The 16,327-nt window shown below is 37.4% G+C and overlaps 2 protein-coding genes across 6 annotated transcripts in view; one reads left to right on the forward strand and one right to left on the reverse strand.

The window, feature by feature from the left end:
• Positions 1 to 6,824: 6,824 nt before the first annotated feature.
• On the forward strand, positions 6,825 to 10,600 carry GPR151 (G protein-coupled receptor 151). The gene has a single exon (XM_079143607.1). The coding sequence runs from the start codon at positions 8,405 to 8,407 to the stop codon at positions 9,674 to 9,676; it is 1,272 nt and encodes a 423-aa protein (XP_078999733.1). The 5' UTR covers positions 6,825 to 8,404; the 3' UTR covers positions 9,677 to 10,600.
• A 2,197-nt stretch (positions 10,601 to 12,797) lies between these two features.
• The window catches only part of TCERG1 (transcription elongation regulator 1), a 61,855-nt gene continuing 58,325 nt past the window's right edge, over positions 12,798 to 16,327 (reverse strand). For 4 of the 5 annotated variants that reach the window (XM_079145355.1, XM_079145354.1, XM_079145353.1 and 1 more), the window contains 2 exons: positions 15,049 to 15,149; positions 12,798 to 13,843 (listed from right to left, as the gene is read on the reverse strand). In XM_079145355.1, the coding sequence (XP_079001481.1) occupies positions 13,642 to 13,843; positions 15,049 to 15,149 (303 nt within the window). In that variant the 3' untranslated portion in view covers positions 12,798 to 13,641. Of the gene's footprint in view, positions 13,844 to 14,123; positions 14,218 to 15,048; positions 15,150 to 16,327 lie in introns of all 5 variants that reach the window. The other variant, XR_013764718.1, reaches the window with a different exon arrangement.

Consider the following 16,327-nt stretch of genomic DNA (forward strand, 5'->3'; position numbering starts at 1 on the left):
ACTTATGACATAACATGGAGAGAAAAGGCAAATTTGCAAAAATATCTAATAGGATTCTTTCAAAATTAGGTATGGTATACAATGTACTTGAAAAATATGCAAATAGAGATATCTGGGTAGCATCACGTCTCACCTTTCCCATGCAGCCTTCTCTGACAAATTCAGAAAGTCTCCTGGCCTCTAAGCTTTTAAAATCTTTTATAGAGTCTATCTGTGACTTATATACCCTATTAGAGTTTCAAAGAGGCACCTGAAGGGCCAAAACAGTAAGTGGGGGTTGAGAGGGGATCAGAAAAATAGGACCATGATTCCACCCCAACACTTGCTTCAAGTCATTAGTTCCCTTTTATCTGTATATTTCATCTGGGGGGAAAAAAAAAAAGTTTGCCATGGCCAAAGTAAATCTGAACACCATTAGCCCACAATATGAACTTGGCCACTGCACTACAGTATCTCCAATGATATGGTCTTATGCAATAGAACAGGTAGTATTTCCACCAAAGTACATCCTGTCTCTTCAGAGTGATTCCAAAAAATTGATAGAAACTTTGTTCTAGTTCCTTAATTTTTCCACAATTTCAGAATGGCTTCCTAGATTTTTGCTGAATGACCGAAGAATTTAACTTGGACATTTATCTTTAGGGGAGGCTGTCAGACTAAACAATTCTACATATAGTTCTGTCAAAGACTAAGACTCAGTAGTACTCAGATTCCCATTGACTACTCACAGGATTCCTGATATTCTGCTTTACCATTACTGCCCATCACAGAAACGCATCCTTGCCAAAAGCATTTCAAAAGATTTCAACATTCTTCAAATGACATTTGATACCAATTGCCAAATACAGTACTATGAGTGAAAGTATTATTTAGGCTTGGGTTAGACTTGAACATTAGAGGTGGAAGAACAGAGATGTACTGTCCAATGCGGAGGCCACTAGAAGCATACAGCTATTTCAATTTAAATAATTAAATTATAAAAATTAAAATTCACTCCTTCAGTCATTCTACCCATATTTCAAGTGTTTGATAAACCATGTAGCTAATGCCTACCATCTTGGACACTGACAATATAGAACATTTACATCACAAAAAATTATATTGGATAACAGTGATATAGAGGCCACTATGTTTCATAAAGTGTGTTCTAAAGAACAGTAAGAAGCTTGACAAGTTGCTGTGATCCCAGATAAATTAATTTGAAAATTTTGGATCCTAAATCCTCTGCCTTACATATTAAAACTTTAATACTGTGAATCTCCACACAGATTCTAGCATCAAATAGATTCAAATTTGTTGTTTGAGACAGGGTTTCCCTAAATTGCCCAGGCTGACCTGGAACTTGCAATCCTCCTGCCTCAACCCTTCAATAGCTGGGGTTACAGTTGTGTACTATCATGCCCAGCTTGACAGATCCAAAGTTTGTATTCCAGCTATTGCCTATTAGCAGTGTGACCTTGAGTTATTTAACTTTGAACCTCAGTTTCTTCACTTAAAGGAAATAGAACTCTAGTATTGTCAATAAGAATGAAGTGAGATAATGTAATTTTTTTTAATACATGTAACATGTAAGTGCTTCAAAAATAAAGTAGCAACAATGTAAGCTCTAGTAATTATTCTTTCTCAAAATTCAGAGGAGTCCTACTTAATTTTGTTTAGTTCAGCGTTTCCCAAATTCACTAACAATTCTTTTAGGATATGTGAAAGAATAATATCCCTCCAAATAAGACTACACCCTAATCACAGGAACCTGTGTTTGTTACCTCACGGCTGACAAAAGACATTTTGCAGCTGTGCTTAAGGATTTTGAGATGGAGAAATTATCTGGAGTTATCCATGCCAAGTGCAATAAAATCACGGGGATCCTTTGTAAGAGGAAGGCAGGGGGAGTGGTTAGAGAAGAAGTGGTGATGGAAGCAGAAGCCAAAGAGATTTGAAGAAGCTGTGCTGCAGTCTTTAGATGGAAGAAGGGAATATCAGCCAAGGAATATGGGCAGCCTCAAGAAAGTAAAAGAGGTACGCAAACAGATTCTCCCTAGAACCTCTAGAAGGAGCACACGCCCCTGACACACTGATTTTAAGACTTTTTTTTTGAGGAGTGCTTTATCTTAAGACATTAAGAAGATAGCAAAGGAGTTAATACTTGAAACTGTGCTTGTGAATGAGAACTTTACAGCGTCACTATACAGATAACATGTTAATCTTTTGCATCTGTGTAGAAGAGTTCACTCAGCTGCCTGAAACACCATGCCTAGAAAGACTGATTTTAAGACTTCTGACCTTTAGACCTACAAGATCAGTTGTGTTGATTAAGCTACTAAATTTGTAGTAGTTTACATAGACAGCTGCAATAAGAAGCCAACACAGAATGCCTGAAAATATACTGAGAGATACCAATGTTTCGCTGACGCTGGTTGGATAGGAAGAACTGAAAACAGAATCAGGATACAAGATCTATCTCAGTTCAGTAACAAACTAGCTTTGTGATGAGGAACAAATCACAACCTCTGGGACATCTCAGTTTCTCCTTTGATCCATGATATCGCCACCTCTTCTACTTAATTTTTTAAAAATTATGAAGGTAAAAATTAGAGATAGTTCTACTTCCCAATTACATGAGGATCATTATGATAAAGTAGAGAAGTTTTAGAAGAAAATTAGAACTTCCTGTAATTTTAACAAGGATTTGTATGAGGAAGAAAAAGTGTTTAAAAAAAAAAAAAAACACTTTGTTTATGCATTCTTCAGAAAAGGTAACTGACAAATATTTTGTACCCAGGTTGAAACATTTTTAGATCTATAGCTTCCCTTCTTCAAAACAGCTTTTTTTTTTTTTTTTTTAAAGATTTGGAGCACAATGTATTATTGTTCATACTAAAAATTTTACCAGGTTGGTGGTATAGTGAACAGCAAAAAAAAAAAAAAAAAAAGCCACCACACCAGGTTTATTTTGCTCACAGTACAAAATGCCAATCACTGAAAAGACAAGTTTTGTAAGTGAGAAAAGACATTCAGGAAGCAGCTATGTGAGGAGACAGAAGAGCAAGTCTCAACCTGCAGGGTTTGGGGCTATTTATGGGCCCAAGCATCGAAGAGTGATCGGATCACACTTCCTCAGTCCTTACCATCATGACACATCAGAGGTGCTATCTACCGTCAACCAAAAGTGAGTACCTAAAAGCAGGTGAAGCAGGTTGAGTCTAGAAAAGCAAGTAAGAGTAGGTAAAATCTAAAGGGTTTATTCAGGTTTCAATAATAATTTTTTCCCCTCCCAAAAGTAAACAAAGAGTCAAATCTATAGACCACAAAAGATATCTTGCTCATTTTAAAAATGCAAAGTCTGAGATTCAAGGAAGACAATGTTCTTTGCTTTCTTCTTTTGCCACCAAGGAATCAAATTCTTGTTGGATCTCTTAACACTTCCTTGCCTGTGGGGTCCTGGGATGTTAGATGCCTGTGTAAGATGCTGGGCCCCATGCTGTGTTTGGTAGTCATGGAAACAGATCTAGTCACACTGAGAGACTACCACAAGCATGTTGGCTGGTCAGGGTGGGAAAAGGAGAGAGTAATATCCCCCAAACCTTGAATTGTACACTTGAATGGATGAATTGTAGGACATGTGAATTATAACTCATTGAAACTTTAAAAAAGAAAAATCCTTGTACGAGGTAGTGATGGCAATGGACTGTTTTTACATATGTATCTTTAATTGTAGATGGACACAATACCTTTATTGTTTTGCGGTGCTGAGGATCAAACCCAGTGCCTCACACGTGCTAGGCCAGCGCTCTACCACTGAGCTACAAACCCAGCCTGCAATGGACTTTTGATTGTTTTTTTAATAACTAGATTCCGCCCCCCCCCCCCCAAATAATGGAACATGTCTTTCAGTAGGAAACCACAGCAAACTATACTCTAAAAAACAAGACATCTGTAGTCAGGGATGGGCTGGTTATATCTAAGTAGGACCATCTGAGCCTGTTGAAATATTTCAATGTTTTATTTGCTGAAAAGGCTCTGTCCTAGGACGATGTGCCTACAAGTTAGTAACCCACATATTCTTCACTGTGGATAGATTAACCCCTGAGACACCTCTTTTTGGTTGACTGGAGCCCCTCATTACAATATAACAAAAATCATGGCTATTATAATTTACATTATAATAATATAAAAGCAAACTCTTAGAGGGAAAAAAAGGAACAAAATATATGCCTCAAAATATCAGCCACAGTCATGTTTGGATAGGACTGTGGGTTTTTGTTTCTCAGGAAGAGTTTAAAGTTCTACATAAGCTGGTTGGTGCAGACACATCCTCATGTTCTTACCCTCCTCTGCTTTCCAAGGAGCCATCACATTTATGCAAATTTTATTCTCGCTCCATAAAGTCAAAATGGGCAGTTATTAACAAAGAAAAAGAACCCTGCCAGGAAGTAGGACAGATTGAAGGAAAAAATACATCCACCTGGCATCCAGACTCCAGCTTGTGTCATGCCATCTTCTATGAGACAAATCACTATCTCCAAACTGGAAAACAAGGTTTCGACTCTAATCCTAAATGATCTTTTTTGATCTAACAGTCTCATTTTCAAAGATAGAGTTGAGGTCTTCTATCTCCTAGTCCCTGGCTCTCACAGACACAGGTCTATGGGATTTGAAATATGCAAGGTGACCATCAAACAGGTATGAAATGGCTTATTAGGTAATGATAATAATCTTCCAGACTTGATGATCACCTAGTAACAGCACAGACTCCCTCCATCATCTTCCCTTCAATGGGACTTAAGAAGTCCCTCCCCAACAATAAAAGCAGGCCAGAGTGTCTTGTAGGAGTGGTCACTCAAACCCAGTCGAACCTACTCACTTACCTTAGAGATGGCTTGTTGCTCTGCTTGTATCCCTAACCTGGACTAACACTCTGGAACACCAGACTTTAAATAATGCAAATGTCACTCAGGAAGGCCCCTCAGCAAAAGATACTCCACAAAAACAACAGTGGTCCAAAAACAAAAGGAACACAACCAGGGGGTGAGAGAATGGGAGCCTCAACAGAGCACAATGGTCAGCAAAAAAAAAAAAAAAAAAAGTAACCTATTCACGGTCTTTCATTAACACATGTATGGTAGTAAAAGAGCGGCAAAGAACTGCAGAACTACGAGCTAAATTGTGAGTGCCCACGGAGACGGAACTGAGCATGCTTTAAAAGCTCTCCAGCCAGCTAACAAACTGCAGCTGGTCAGTGAAGCCCAGCCTGATTCACTCCGTTCCAATGGAATTTCATCTGCCATGTTCAAAGCCTAATCACCTGTGGGTAGTCACAGAGGTTCACTCTCAGAGAGGGAAGTAAACAGTGCTAACCCCTCTGAGAAGCAGCAGCTGTTTTCTGGTGTTTTAAACAGAGGTACTGAATACATAGCACTGATAAGCTCCAGAAAGGTTCTGGCAGAAATGAGTGGGCAGGTGCGTGACTAAATTCTCAACTCCAATATCACTGCTTCCAAGAAGCCTTTCCAGACTCTCCTCTGACCACCCCCCACCAACTCCTGGTGTGGGTCAGATGCCTCTCCTCCAGGCATCCATAGCAACCAGGACTCTTCAATGACAATTTCACTGTCACTGAGGTTTGTTTCTTTGTCTCTCCCCCTAGATTGTAGCTCCTTAAGAAAAAGGACTGTTCTACCAGCCTAGGTTCTCAGGGTCTAGCATCACACCTAGCACAAGAAGGGCTCGATACATATTCACTGAAAGAAAATTGTGAGCTTTTCTTGTCCATGACAGAAGGCTCAGTTTTTGTTGACTGAATTCTGTTAATTTGAGGATCATGTTATTTAAAGAACATCTCACAATTTCTTTGGTGGGGCAGGATAGCAGTTTATAAACAGCTCTGAAACCCAACTCTGGACCCGTGGGGGTTCCCACTCCAAATCAGTTATCTACTAGCTGTGTAGTACTGACCCACAGGCAAGCTATATCTCAGTGTCATCATCTATGCAAACAGAGAATATAATCATATCCCTCTTCCGGAGCTGTCATGAGGATCTAAGTGCCTGGGACACATGGCACAGAGACTGACTCTTAGGATGCCCTCAAAAAAATTGTCATGATCATTTACCCTTCCCTGGAACTAAGCTACAGAGCAAACTTTGCCTAGTATTGGTGAAAGTTCACATTTAGCTCTGCTTTTACCAGAAACCAGTTATAAGTTTGGCCACAATTTGCTTTATCTGGGTTCTTTTGAAGATTAAGCTGATTAAGTTCTCTTGCTACTTAAATATAAATTCTACTTTCAATGTAAAGTAGAATTTTTTTTTAAATGCCTATGGCCCAAATTTTTAATTACTCATTCACAATTTCCACAAGTTGTCTCCTGGCAACATCATGGCAGGTGGTATCCCCTAAGAAAGGCAGGATGGGACGCAGCTGAGGGTTTTGGGGCAGGGAGCTAGCTGCACAGTTGCAAGGGTTATAGCATGAGTGTGGAAATAGACCAGGCTTTACAGACAGTCGTTACCCAACCAGAGAAACCCGGCATCAGAGGCCACCAACTCCCCTCATTCTGATTCTCCCTTTTCCCCATATCCCTCTCCACCTAGCACTGCCCTTTGCGTCGGTCCTTTGAGGCCACAATTTCTTTTTCCCTAAACCCTTTTTCCCGTCTAATCAATCTCAGAACAGAGTATTCCCTCTGCTAGAGGCTATGCAGCATTCCTAAAAGCCAGGAAATCTGTCCATCACCATATCTCAATCTCAAATTAAAAAAAAAAAAAAAGCTCTATTGAGGCATAGTTTATATAATATGTAGTTTTTTGAAAAAAAAAAAAAACTTTACTGAGGTGTAATATCACAAATTCACATATCCTGCGTATACAATTTAAGGTTTCAGTAAATTTAGTCGTACAAACATGTTTCCCCATAATCTAATTTTATAACATTTCTATCATCCCAAAACAGGTCCTTTGTACCTGTTTGTAACCACTCCCTCTCCACCACACCCCACACCCGTCCACAAGAGCCAGAGCCATCATTCTATCTTCCAGAGAAGACAAGAAAGAACACAGATCAAACAAACCCAGCACCATTGAAGCTTTTCTGGTAGGTAGCTTTATTGGTCAGACTTATCATTGATATCTGGGCTTAGAGGAATTTTAAAATGTCATCCCTTTCCTCTCCTAGAAGAATTGGTAAGAGCAAAATTAGTACCAGAATCTAGTCTGTCGCCCAGCCCAGTACCATCTCTACTGGATCACACTAAAAGCAATCCTGAGTCAGTCACGCTTAGGATGGAACGTATCTTCAACTCTGCCCCTTTCTTGGAACAATGCTAGCTCCTCTTGTTGTCCCCAGTGTCCATTGCCTTGTAATGTTTTCCAATTTTAGACTGGTTCTAGAATCATTTAATCTGAAATTTTTTTCTTTTCCCAACTTTAAATGCCATCTCCTTTTAAATGCCTGCAACATAGAAATTGTTGATTTTTCTTTTATTTTGCTTGTCTCGGTAAATCCTTCAGGAATTCTCTCTGAAAAGCAGCTTCATTCATCATGTGGTTGCCTTCATCACCATCACTTTTCTAAAAGCCTCATTAGTATGTAAACCAGCTCTAATTCCAAGCTCCACAATTACCTCTAAAAGACCCACAATAGACTAAACTTGAGTCATCCATAATTAGATTTAATAGGTCTTCTTCCCAATTTTTTTTTTTACTAGCCAGCTGTGCAAGCTGTTGACAGGACCAAGGGGATGGTGAGGGTGGGGTAACAAGGAAGCTGATTCTCTGCATGCAAAAGGGAAAGCAGCAGCAGCACTGATTCTCCATTTAAAACTGGCTCTCCAAGTGTAGTCTCCAAACCAGTAGCAACACCGCATTTGAAACTCAGAAATGTAAATTTGGGGGACCTAGTCCAGACCTACTGGATCAGGCCATCCAGTTGATTCTGAGGCATGTTTAAGTGTAAAGGACTTGGTTCAGATGTAGTGTTTACTAAATAGTAAGACCTCAGTCAAGAGTTTAGAAACAGCTGGTTGAAAATAATTGCCCTGACTGGTTCTAGTGATCCTCCCCCTGTTCCCACCACCCCCCAGGAACAAATTCCACTTATGTGTATGTTCTTCTCATTTATCTTTTATAGGTATTATATTTTTATTACTCTACAGGGCTGCTATTCAGTATTAGACTTGCTAATGAGCAGCATCCTTGTGCTGCCGCTGCCTGTCATTTAGTGCAGGCACAGGTATACTGCATGCAAAAAAGATCTTAGTTACCAGCCTTCTTCCACATTCTGCTCTCAGGAAACAAGCAAGGGGGAGGGTCCAGAGGTGTCATTTGACACTGACGACAGAATTTATTTCCTGTGAAGAGCCAAGGCAGAAAACAAACCTAAATAAGCTAACTTCCTAAGAAGGAACTGAATGGAGAAGGTGATCCTGGCCGCTGCCTTTGCTGACTCCAACTCCAGCATCATGAACGTATCTTTTGCTTACCTCCACTTTGCTGGAGGGTACCTGCCCTCTGACTCCAAGGACTGGAGGACCATCATCCCAGCTCTGTTGGTGGCTGTCTGCCTGGTGGGCTTTGTGGGGAACCTATGTGTGATTGGCATCCTCCTTCACAGTGTTTGGAAAGGAAAGTCATCCATGATCCACTCCTTGATTCTGAATCTCAGTCTGGCTGATCTTTCCCTTCTGCTGTTTTCGGCACCTGTTCGAGCTACAGCATACTCCAAAGGTGTTTGGGATCTAGGCTGGTTTCTCTGTAAGTCTTCTGACTGGTTCATCCACATGTGCATGGCAGCCAAGAACCTGACAATTGTTGCAGTGGCCAAAATATGCTACATGTATTCAAGTGAACCAGCCAAACAAGTAAGTATCCACAGCTGCACCATCTGCTCAGTGCTGGTGGCCATCTGGGCTGTGGCTAGCCTGCTACCCCTGCCAGAATGGTTCTTTAGCAATACCAGGTACCATGCAGGTGTGGAAATGTGCCTCATGGACATACCAGCTGTGGCTGAAGAGTTCATGTCAATGTTTGGTAAGCTCTACCCTCTCCTGGTATTTTGCCTTCCATTACTTCTGGCTAGCTTTTATTTCTGGAGAGCTTACAGTCAATGTAAAAACCGAGGAACTAAGACTCAAAATTTTAGAAACCAGATGCGTTCAAAGCAACTCACAGTTATGCTGTTCAGTATTGCTATCACCTCTGCTCTTCTGTGGCTCCCTGAATGGATAGCGTGGCTGTGGGTATGGCATCTGAAGGCTGGAGGCTCAAGTCCACCACAGGGTTTCATAGCCTTGTCTCAAGTCCTAATGTTTTCCATTTCTTCAGCAAATCCTCTAATTTTTCTAGTGATGTCAGAAGAATTCAGGGAAGGCTTGAAAGGCTTATGGAAATGGATGGTAACCCCAAATTCTCCAACTGCCTCTGAGGCTCAGGAAACACCAGTTGGTAACTTGGAGGTCCTTCCTGACAAAGTTGCCTCCCCAGAATCCCCAGCACCCATTCCAAAGAAAGAGAAACCCGGCTCTCCCAACTCCAGCAAAGAGAAAATGGAGAAGGCAGCGATTCCAATCCTCCCTGATGTGGAACAGTTTTGGCATGAAAGGGACACTGTCCCTTCTGTACAAGACAATGATCCTATCCCCTGGGAACATGAAGATCAAGAGACAGAGGGTTGTGATAAATAAAATTTCAAAGAAAAACAAATTATGATTATTGTATTTACTTGTACTGCTGCTTATCAATGCTGCTTTTACCGTATAAAATTATTAACCATTAGGAATTACAAAAATGCTTCTGCATTTTCAAAATGTGCAATTTGGTAAGTAAAACACTATGTAATAATTATGCTTCAGAATTATAATCTGGCAGTTCAAAAAAATCATGTAAAGTATTGTATAAAGATGCTGCTGCCAAAATGATTAGTTAAGCTATTTAGTCACTTGTTCATAGTGAATTTTTCTACTGCATTCACCTTAGAACCAGCCCTGTACTACACTGGCTGGAGTTGAGCTTTTGTCTGTTAAAGGCTGAGGTCATTTACATTGTTTCTTTCTAAATTTGCGGGCTCTAATGTCATCAAATTTTATTTCCAATAACCAAAGCTCAAAATCTACTTCCACGTAAGAGGTTTCACTAACACATTGAGTAAATTTTACTTAATGAGCTATCTTCACTTGCTTAATAAATGTTTACTTGATGAAAATCCATATTAATTTTTCCGATCAAAGTTAACAGAATAAGGAACCCAACCTTACCCCAATTCTGGGCTAATTTCAAACTATAGCTATTTTTGGTCAAGTTTAAACTTTGCTGTATACTATAGTCTGCTTTAATGATCTTTTTAAGGCCACTTAAATAAGTCTTTAGCTTCAAAGTCTGAGAATTTTAGCAGCCTAATATGACATCCTATATTGTGATATAGAAAAAAAAATTTCTTTAAACCACCCTTCCTTCTCTTCCAAAATGCTGGAAAGTTATTTTTCTTAAAGCAGAAATTTGTTCCTTCCCAATATCTCCTTTCTCCCATGATAAACTATAAGCTGCAGTCAATGACATAGATATTAACTATTAATTAAAGGCAAGCCTCAAATATGAAGGATGGATGTGGTAATCTTTCAAAATTACTTTTTAATCTTTTAAAAGGTATTAATTTTAACCCCTGAACCCTGAACTGGAACCCTACTCAACTTTTAAAATATTGTAGGGTTTCTAAGTTATAAAAATAATTGAGTAGTGTGAAAAAGTATGAAAAGCAAATTGGCTAATATAAAATAAAAATCACAAGGATAATGCAGAGTGAAAAGCAATAAAAATCAAATATTCCTAGACATATGGCAAAATTTAAATAGGCAATAACTTCATTTTATAGCAAGATAAACATATCTGCTAAAAAATAATTGTGACATACTTTCCCTTTTAAATACAAAAAGGACATTTATCCATCATTACTTTCATATGGAATTCTTGAGTATTTTTATTGAGGGGGAAAATACCTCTAAAGTGAGCAATGGAAAATATGAAATATCAAGAATATTCTGTGCAAAGATCTATTGTTTTTTAATGTTCAATCTGTGGATTTGGGGATTTTTATTTTTTCAAAAAATGGTCAGTTTGCTTTTTAACACAAAAGGTAGAACTGTTTTTATTTGCTTCAATCCAAATTTTATTTGAAAGTTTCACGTTCAGATAAAGTATAATTTAACCGAAGAATCCAAAAATATTGTTTTGTGAGACTAATAAGTTATACAAGGAATCACCATTAAAATTGTTTGTGATTAATCATTTGAATAAAGGTTTTATGTTCACTATATATTTAGAAAATATGGGAGGTAAGCTTTCAGTGTTTGACATTTTAACTTGTAAAGAAATAAAAACAATTATGTTTGACTTCAGATAGTTTTTGGAAACTTAAAGCTGTGTCTTAAATCATCTTTTTAAAATTATCACTTGGAAAAATGGGGCTTTTTGGGAGGTCGGACCTTAACAGTGGCTCAGGTCTCAGGGTAAAATGATTTTCAGAGTCTGTAGATAAGCACTACATCAGCTAGGCACAGAGGCTCATGCCTATAATCCCAGCAGCTGGGGGGTTGAGGAAGAAGGATTGCAAGTTTAAGGTCAGCCTCAGCAACTTAGCAAGGCCCTGTCTTAAAATAAAAAGAGCTGGTAATGAAGCTCAGTGGTAAAGCACCTCTGGATTCAAATTCTAGCACCCCCCCAAAAAAAGGCAGCACCATATGAAGATACTGATACTGAAACACAGTATAATTATAATAAAACTTTCATTAAGAATGTGACATGCAGAGTCCTGATTTGATTCCTTAAAAAAAAATCTATACAGAAAATTTTGATTTGTACTTTATATGAACAACCAAACTCAAATATTTTAAAAGTATGAGATATCACCAAGTCATTTTCTTCACACTGCTGATCTACTGTAAGAAAACAGAATGTGGTTAAGTAAGCAAACAATTCTGTGTGGAATTTAGAAGGACAAAAAAATAAGATGTAAAAACATTTGAAGAGCAGTAATATTTCTATAATAGTTGAGTTCCTTTTGGCAAACACTTCACTTGGTGAATTTATAAAAATAAATTTCAAAATGAGAGAGGAAAAAAATACAAACCTTATTTATCATTTTTTCAGATTAAGACCTTACTTTGATCAATCAGGGCCAGGTTTCTACAGAGTTCACATAATTTCCATGGCACTTAATAGATCCAAGCTATTTATCAAATAGTATGGATGTGCACAGTCTCTAACTATATACATATAACTTACAAATACAGGTCTGTTTGTATTCCCTCTTTCTGTTCTAATCAGTAGGTATGAGGTTACAGGAAAAACTAACTTAAACTGGCACTTAAACTGACAAGCTATGAGAGGATAAAAAGTTCTATTTTGTTTTTTGACTGGGGAGATAAAGTTAGAAAATGCAATTGAGAATCAGTTTCATGGTGTGATATGCTTGACATATTGAAAGGATGTTAAAAAGGCACAAACCATCAATGTTAATATAAATGCCAACAAAACACAACAAAGCAAAGAAAAACAGAACAAAAACCAGCATCTTCTTTCTAGTAAGCAGTAAGTATTACTAAGGTACTTCAGCACCCAAAAAATAGTACTCTACAAATTTCTTCTCTTTATAGTGGGAAATAATGTATTCATATTCAAAATTTTTAAAACTATGTAATATTCAAGATTCAAACATTACTTTATGTCAAATTCCACTTGCTGTTTCTTTTAAAAATAGGTAAAAAATTAGTTCTTATACTTTTGTAACAATAATCATATACAATCCACATATATAAAAAGGGTTGGTTTATTGTAGTTCAAATACATAAACTGAACATTCAAACATCTTAAACTTTAGAAACAAAAGTTTAACATTCAAACAGGAGTATAGTTTACATGGAACACCCAGAAAGGTAATTTTGTTGTCTAATCCAGAATATTGATAAAGATCATTTAATGGAGAATAAAATATGTCCAACCAGCAGTTCTACTCTGGTCAACATGTTAGTTATGAATGTGGTTCCATACCTGAGAAGAAATTACTAAATAAATCTTCTCTTAGGCTAAACAACAAGACTTGGCCTATAATTCAGAGGGAATAATCAAAGCACATAAGTGAACAAATAAAAACTAAACTGTTCTTTAGAGACAAAGGTAAAAGTATGTCCATTATAATATTCTTAGCCTCTGGAAGAATTCAATTTTCAGTGTTTTCTCTTTTACCCGCTTTAAAAAACAAAATCAAAACAAACCCCAACTTAAGTTTTCTTGGGAGTCTGTGGTATTTGCATCTTGCAAGTTCAAACCACAAATGCTCTTTTGTCTTGCATGTATAACACTGCTAGAAAGAACGTCACCAAGTCACTGACTTCCACACCTCATAAAAAGATGATTTTTAGCTTCAATATTTTAGATTTACTAGAGATAGCCTATATTTGAGTATGTATGTCAGTCATGCCACACAAAGAAAAGCATATTTCCAAAATGTTCTGTTCAGAAACTGTTCGAGATTGCTTCTCCTGTTCGTCAGATGGTTTTCCAATAGGTTGACTAATGCACATATATGTAAAAACCTGAAAACTGGCTCATGCAAGTTTTTGAATTAATAGATACCCCTGTGGAAGAGTATTTAGATTTATTTTGTTGATCGTCTAGTGGGCTCTGACGCTGTGGGAGGTGGCGGTGGACCTCGGCGATCCAGATCATCAACATATGCCACAATCAGTTTACGCCTCTCCTCTGGCACACAGTCCAGTACTAGATACCGTTTGTCATTCTGCAAAATTTTTTCTACATCTTTCAGGTGCTGATCAGATTCTTGGATTAGCTTTTTGGATCTGAAATAAGAAAAAGAAGACCAAGAATTACTGACTGCTGTTCACTGGTCTTTCAAAAATGAGCTGGAAATGTCCATCTACTTCCTAATTGTGTTTCCATTTTTTTTTTCCATATTTTTTTTAAGAAAAATTTCACTGCAGTAGTCACCTTTGTAAATCACCTCAGCAAAGACTCCAAGGAGTGAAAGGGCCTCAGAAGCTGAATTACCCTCCCACCCCTACTGGTGGTCCCTCCAGATCAGGGCTGAGGGTGGGTGGGTAAATCTTGCCCGTGCTGTACCTGTTCTGTGGATGAACAGAGGACTTCAGTCTGCGGGGCTGCCAATCCCAGCATCTTTCACAAGCTTTCACTTTCACATCTTTCACTAAATTAACTATAAAAATGTAGAAAGAAGTCTTACTTCACATCTAATTTAAAAGCCCAAGCTGATGCAAAACATTAAGGATCCTGACCAAAAAATCCAAATGACAAAATACCTAAAAACCACACCCTCAGCACTATCTATCCTCCCGTGCACATACCCTTCATTAAAATGTTTCAAATTTTTCTTTTAAAGGACGAAATGCTGGAGCATGAAACAAAAATGATTTCCTGCATACTGATTGATAAGCAATGCAAAATCGTCTCCCTAATGGTAAATGACTGCGGTTGGAGAACTACTGGATATGCTACACAGAAATCTTGTTTTAAAGACTCTGATTTTATAACTTTTTAAAAATTATTTAAACATATCCAGCAAACTGCTTTCCTCTGAGGGAAAAAAAATGTTTTTGCTAAGCTTCAGTAGAGGATTTCAGGTGTTAGAATGATCTAACCACATTGAATAGTTTTCAGAGGAGGCAAAGATAATTGATAGTGAAGTCTCTTCATGAAATACCATTCTTATAAAGTTGGGGGTACTCCTAAAAAAAACAAAAAAAGCAGTGAAGTAAAAACAAAAGTATGTTTTAAAAACCAGATGGGTGGGTAACACAAAATAAGAATTGACATCTGGGCCCTTTCTTTAAAAAAAAAAAAAAAAAAAAATGGGAGGGGGGAAAGTACAGTAGATATGGGCTGTATTTGGCTTTGGATAAAAGTTGGCATCTTCTTATTCCTAAAAATTAATGTCAACATGTGTGTGAATGCAAAGTATGCTTTGGCCGTTAGAGTAAAGACTAGTAAAGACAATGACGGTCAACATGAAACAATTCAATGCACACACCTATATGTTATAAATTTGGTCTCTTTCAAAAGCGTCCTGAAGTCAGCTTTAGCTGTGATGTACTTGTCTCTGATGTATTCTTCAAATTCTCTTTGTTTTTTCTGCCAAAAAATACAAAGACAGTAAGATTATTGGGGGGGGGGGAGAGATAAATGTTAATTATTAATTAAACCAGTAATTTGTTAACTCATGTAATAAAATTAAAAAGTCAAAAGAAAAAGACAATCAGATATATTCTGGGTCCTATAAAATTCACTGAAGTATATAATCTGCAATGCATATTTTTAAGGCAAAAAAAATTTAAAAAGCAAAAATGGGAAACCATGAAGTACTACACTGCTGAGCATTTTACAATGATCATCTCCTTCAATATTCATAACAACCTCAAGAGGTAGAAATCTTTTTAAAAATAAAGAGATTAAGGGTTAAGTATTCATTTCCTATTGACATATATAAAAGCACAAAGACACTAGTGGGATATAATTTATGGATATACCAAGTATAAGGAAACACTCAGAACTTAAAAGACTTATATTGAACATTTAGCTTCCTAGTAAAAAAAAAGTCTTACTACCAATTCTAAATGGGTAAGTTAGAAACTGAGAGTGGGTCTCCCATTTATCAGTCTATAACTCTTTCCCAGTCATGCATATTTTGTGGTCCAGACACTGAAAATCCAATGTACTAGAGTATGAAGGGGAAGGATATTAGATCTGTTTTTAGATACCATGTCTAAAGAAACAAACCAGGCAAGGGGAATGATGGGAAGAAAGAACACACAAAGGGCCAAGGTATAAAAAAAAATGTAGTAAGGAATACTTTTCTTAATATATTCACAATTTTAAACTTTAGGTGAATTTGTTCACTATACTGGAGTCAGAGCACATGACAACAGGACTCACTTTTTATAAACCTCATGATTCTGAGAGGTTTCTGTATTATAAAGTCTCTGGAACATACAAGAACTCAGGATCTCATTGTAGTGTTCTGTTAGTGTAGCTTAAAAGTCAGGTGTTTTGATATTTTAGTATCAACTGCCAGTGTGAATAGGTCTAGCTAGTGGGACTTGACTATAAAATAAAAGCATAACTTCATTAAATCTCTAAGATCCCAAACATAAGTTTATCCCCAAGAAATAAAATTTTAACTTAAGATAATGCCTTCTTAATATATTGTGCAAAAAATAAAACATGAATTTAAAAATCCGATTCATTTTTCATAGAGTTGAAAATAGCTGACTTAAAACCATCAACTTCATTTTGGTCAAGGTATTAATATC

This window comes from Sciurus vulgaris (assembly GCF_902686455.1).
Source record: "Sciurus vulgaris genome assembly, chromosome: 6".
Taxonomy (NCBI): Eukaryota; Metazoa; Chordata; class Mammalia; order Rodentia; family Sciuridae; genus Sciurus; species Sciurus vulgaris.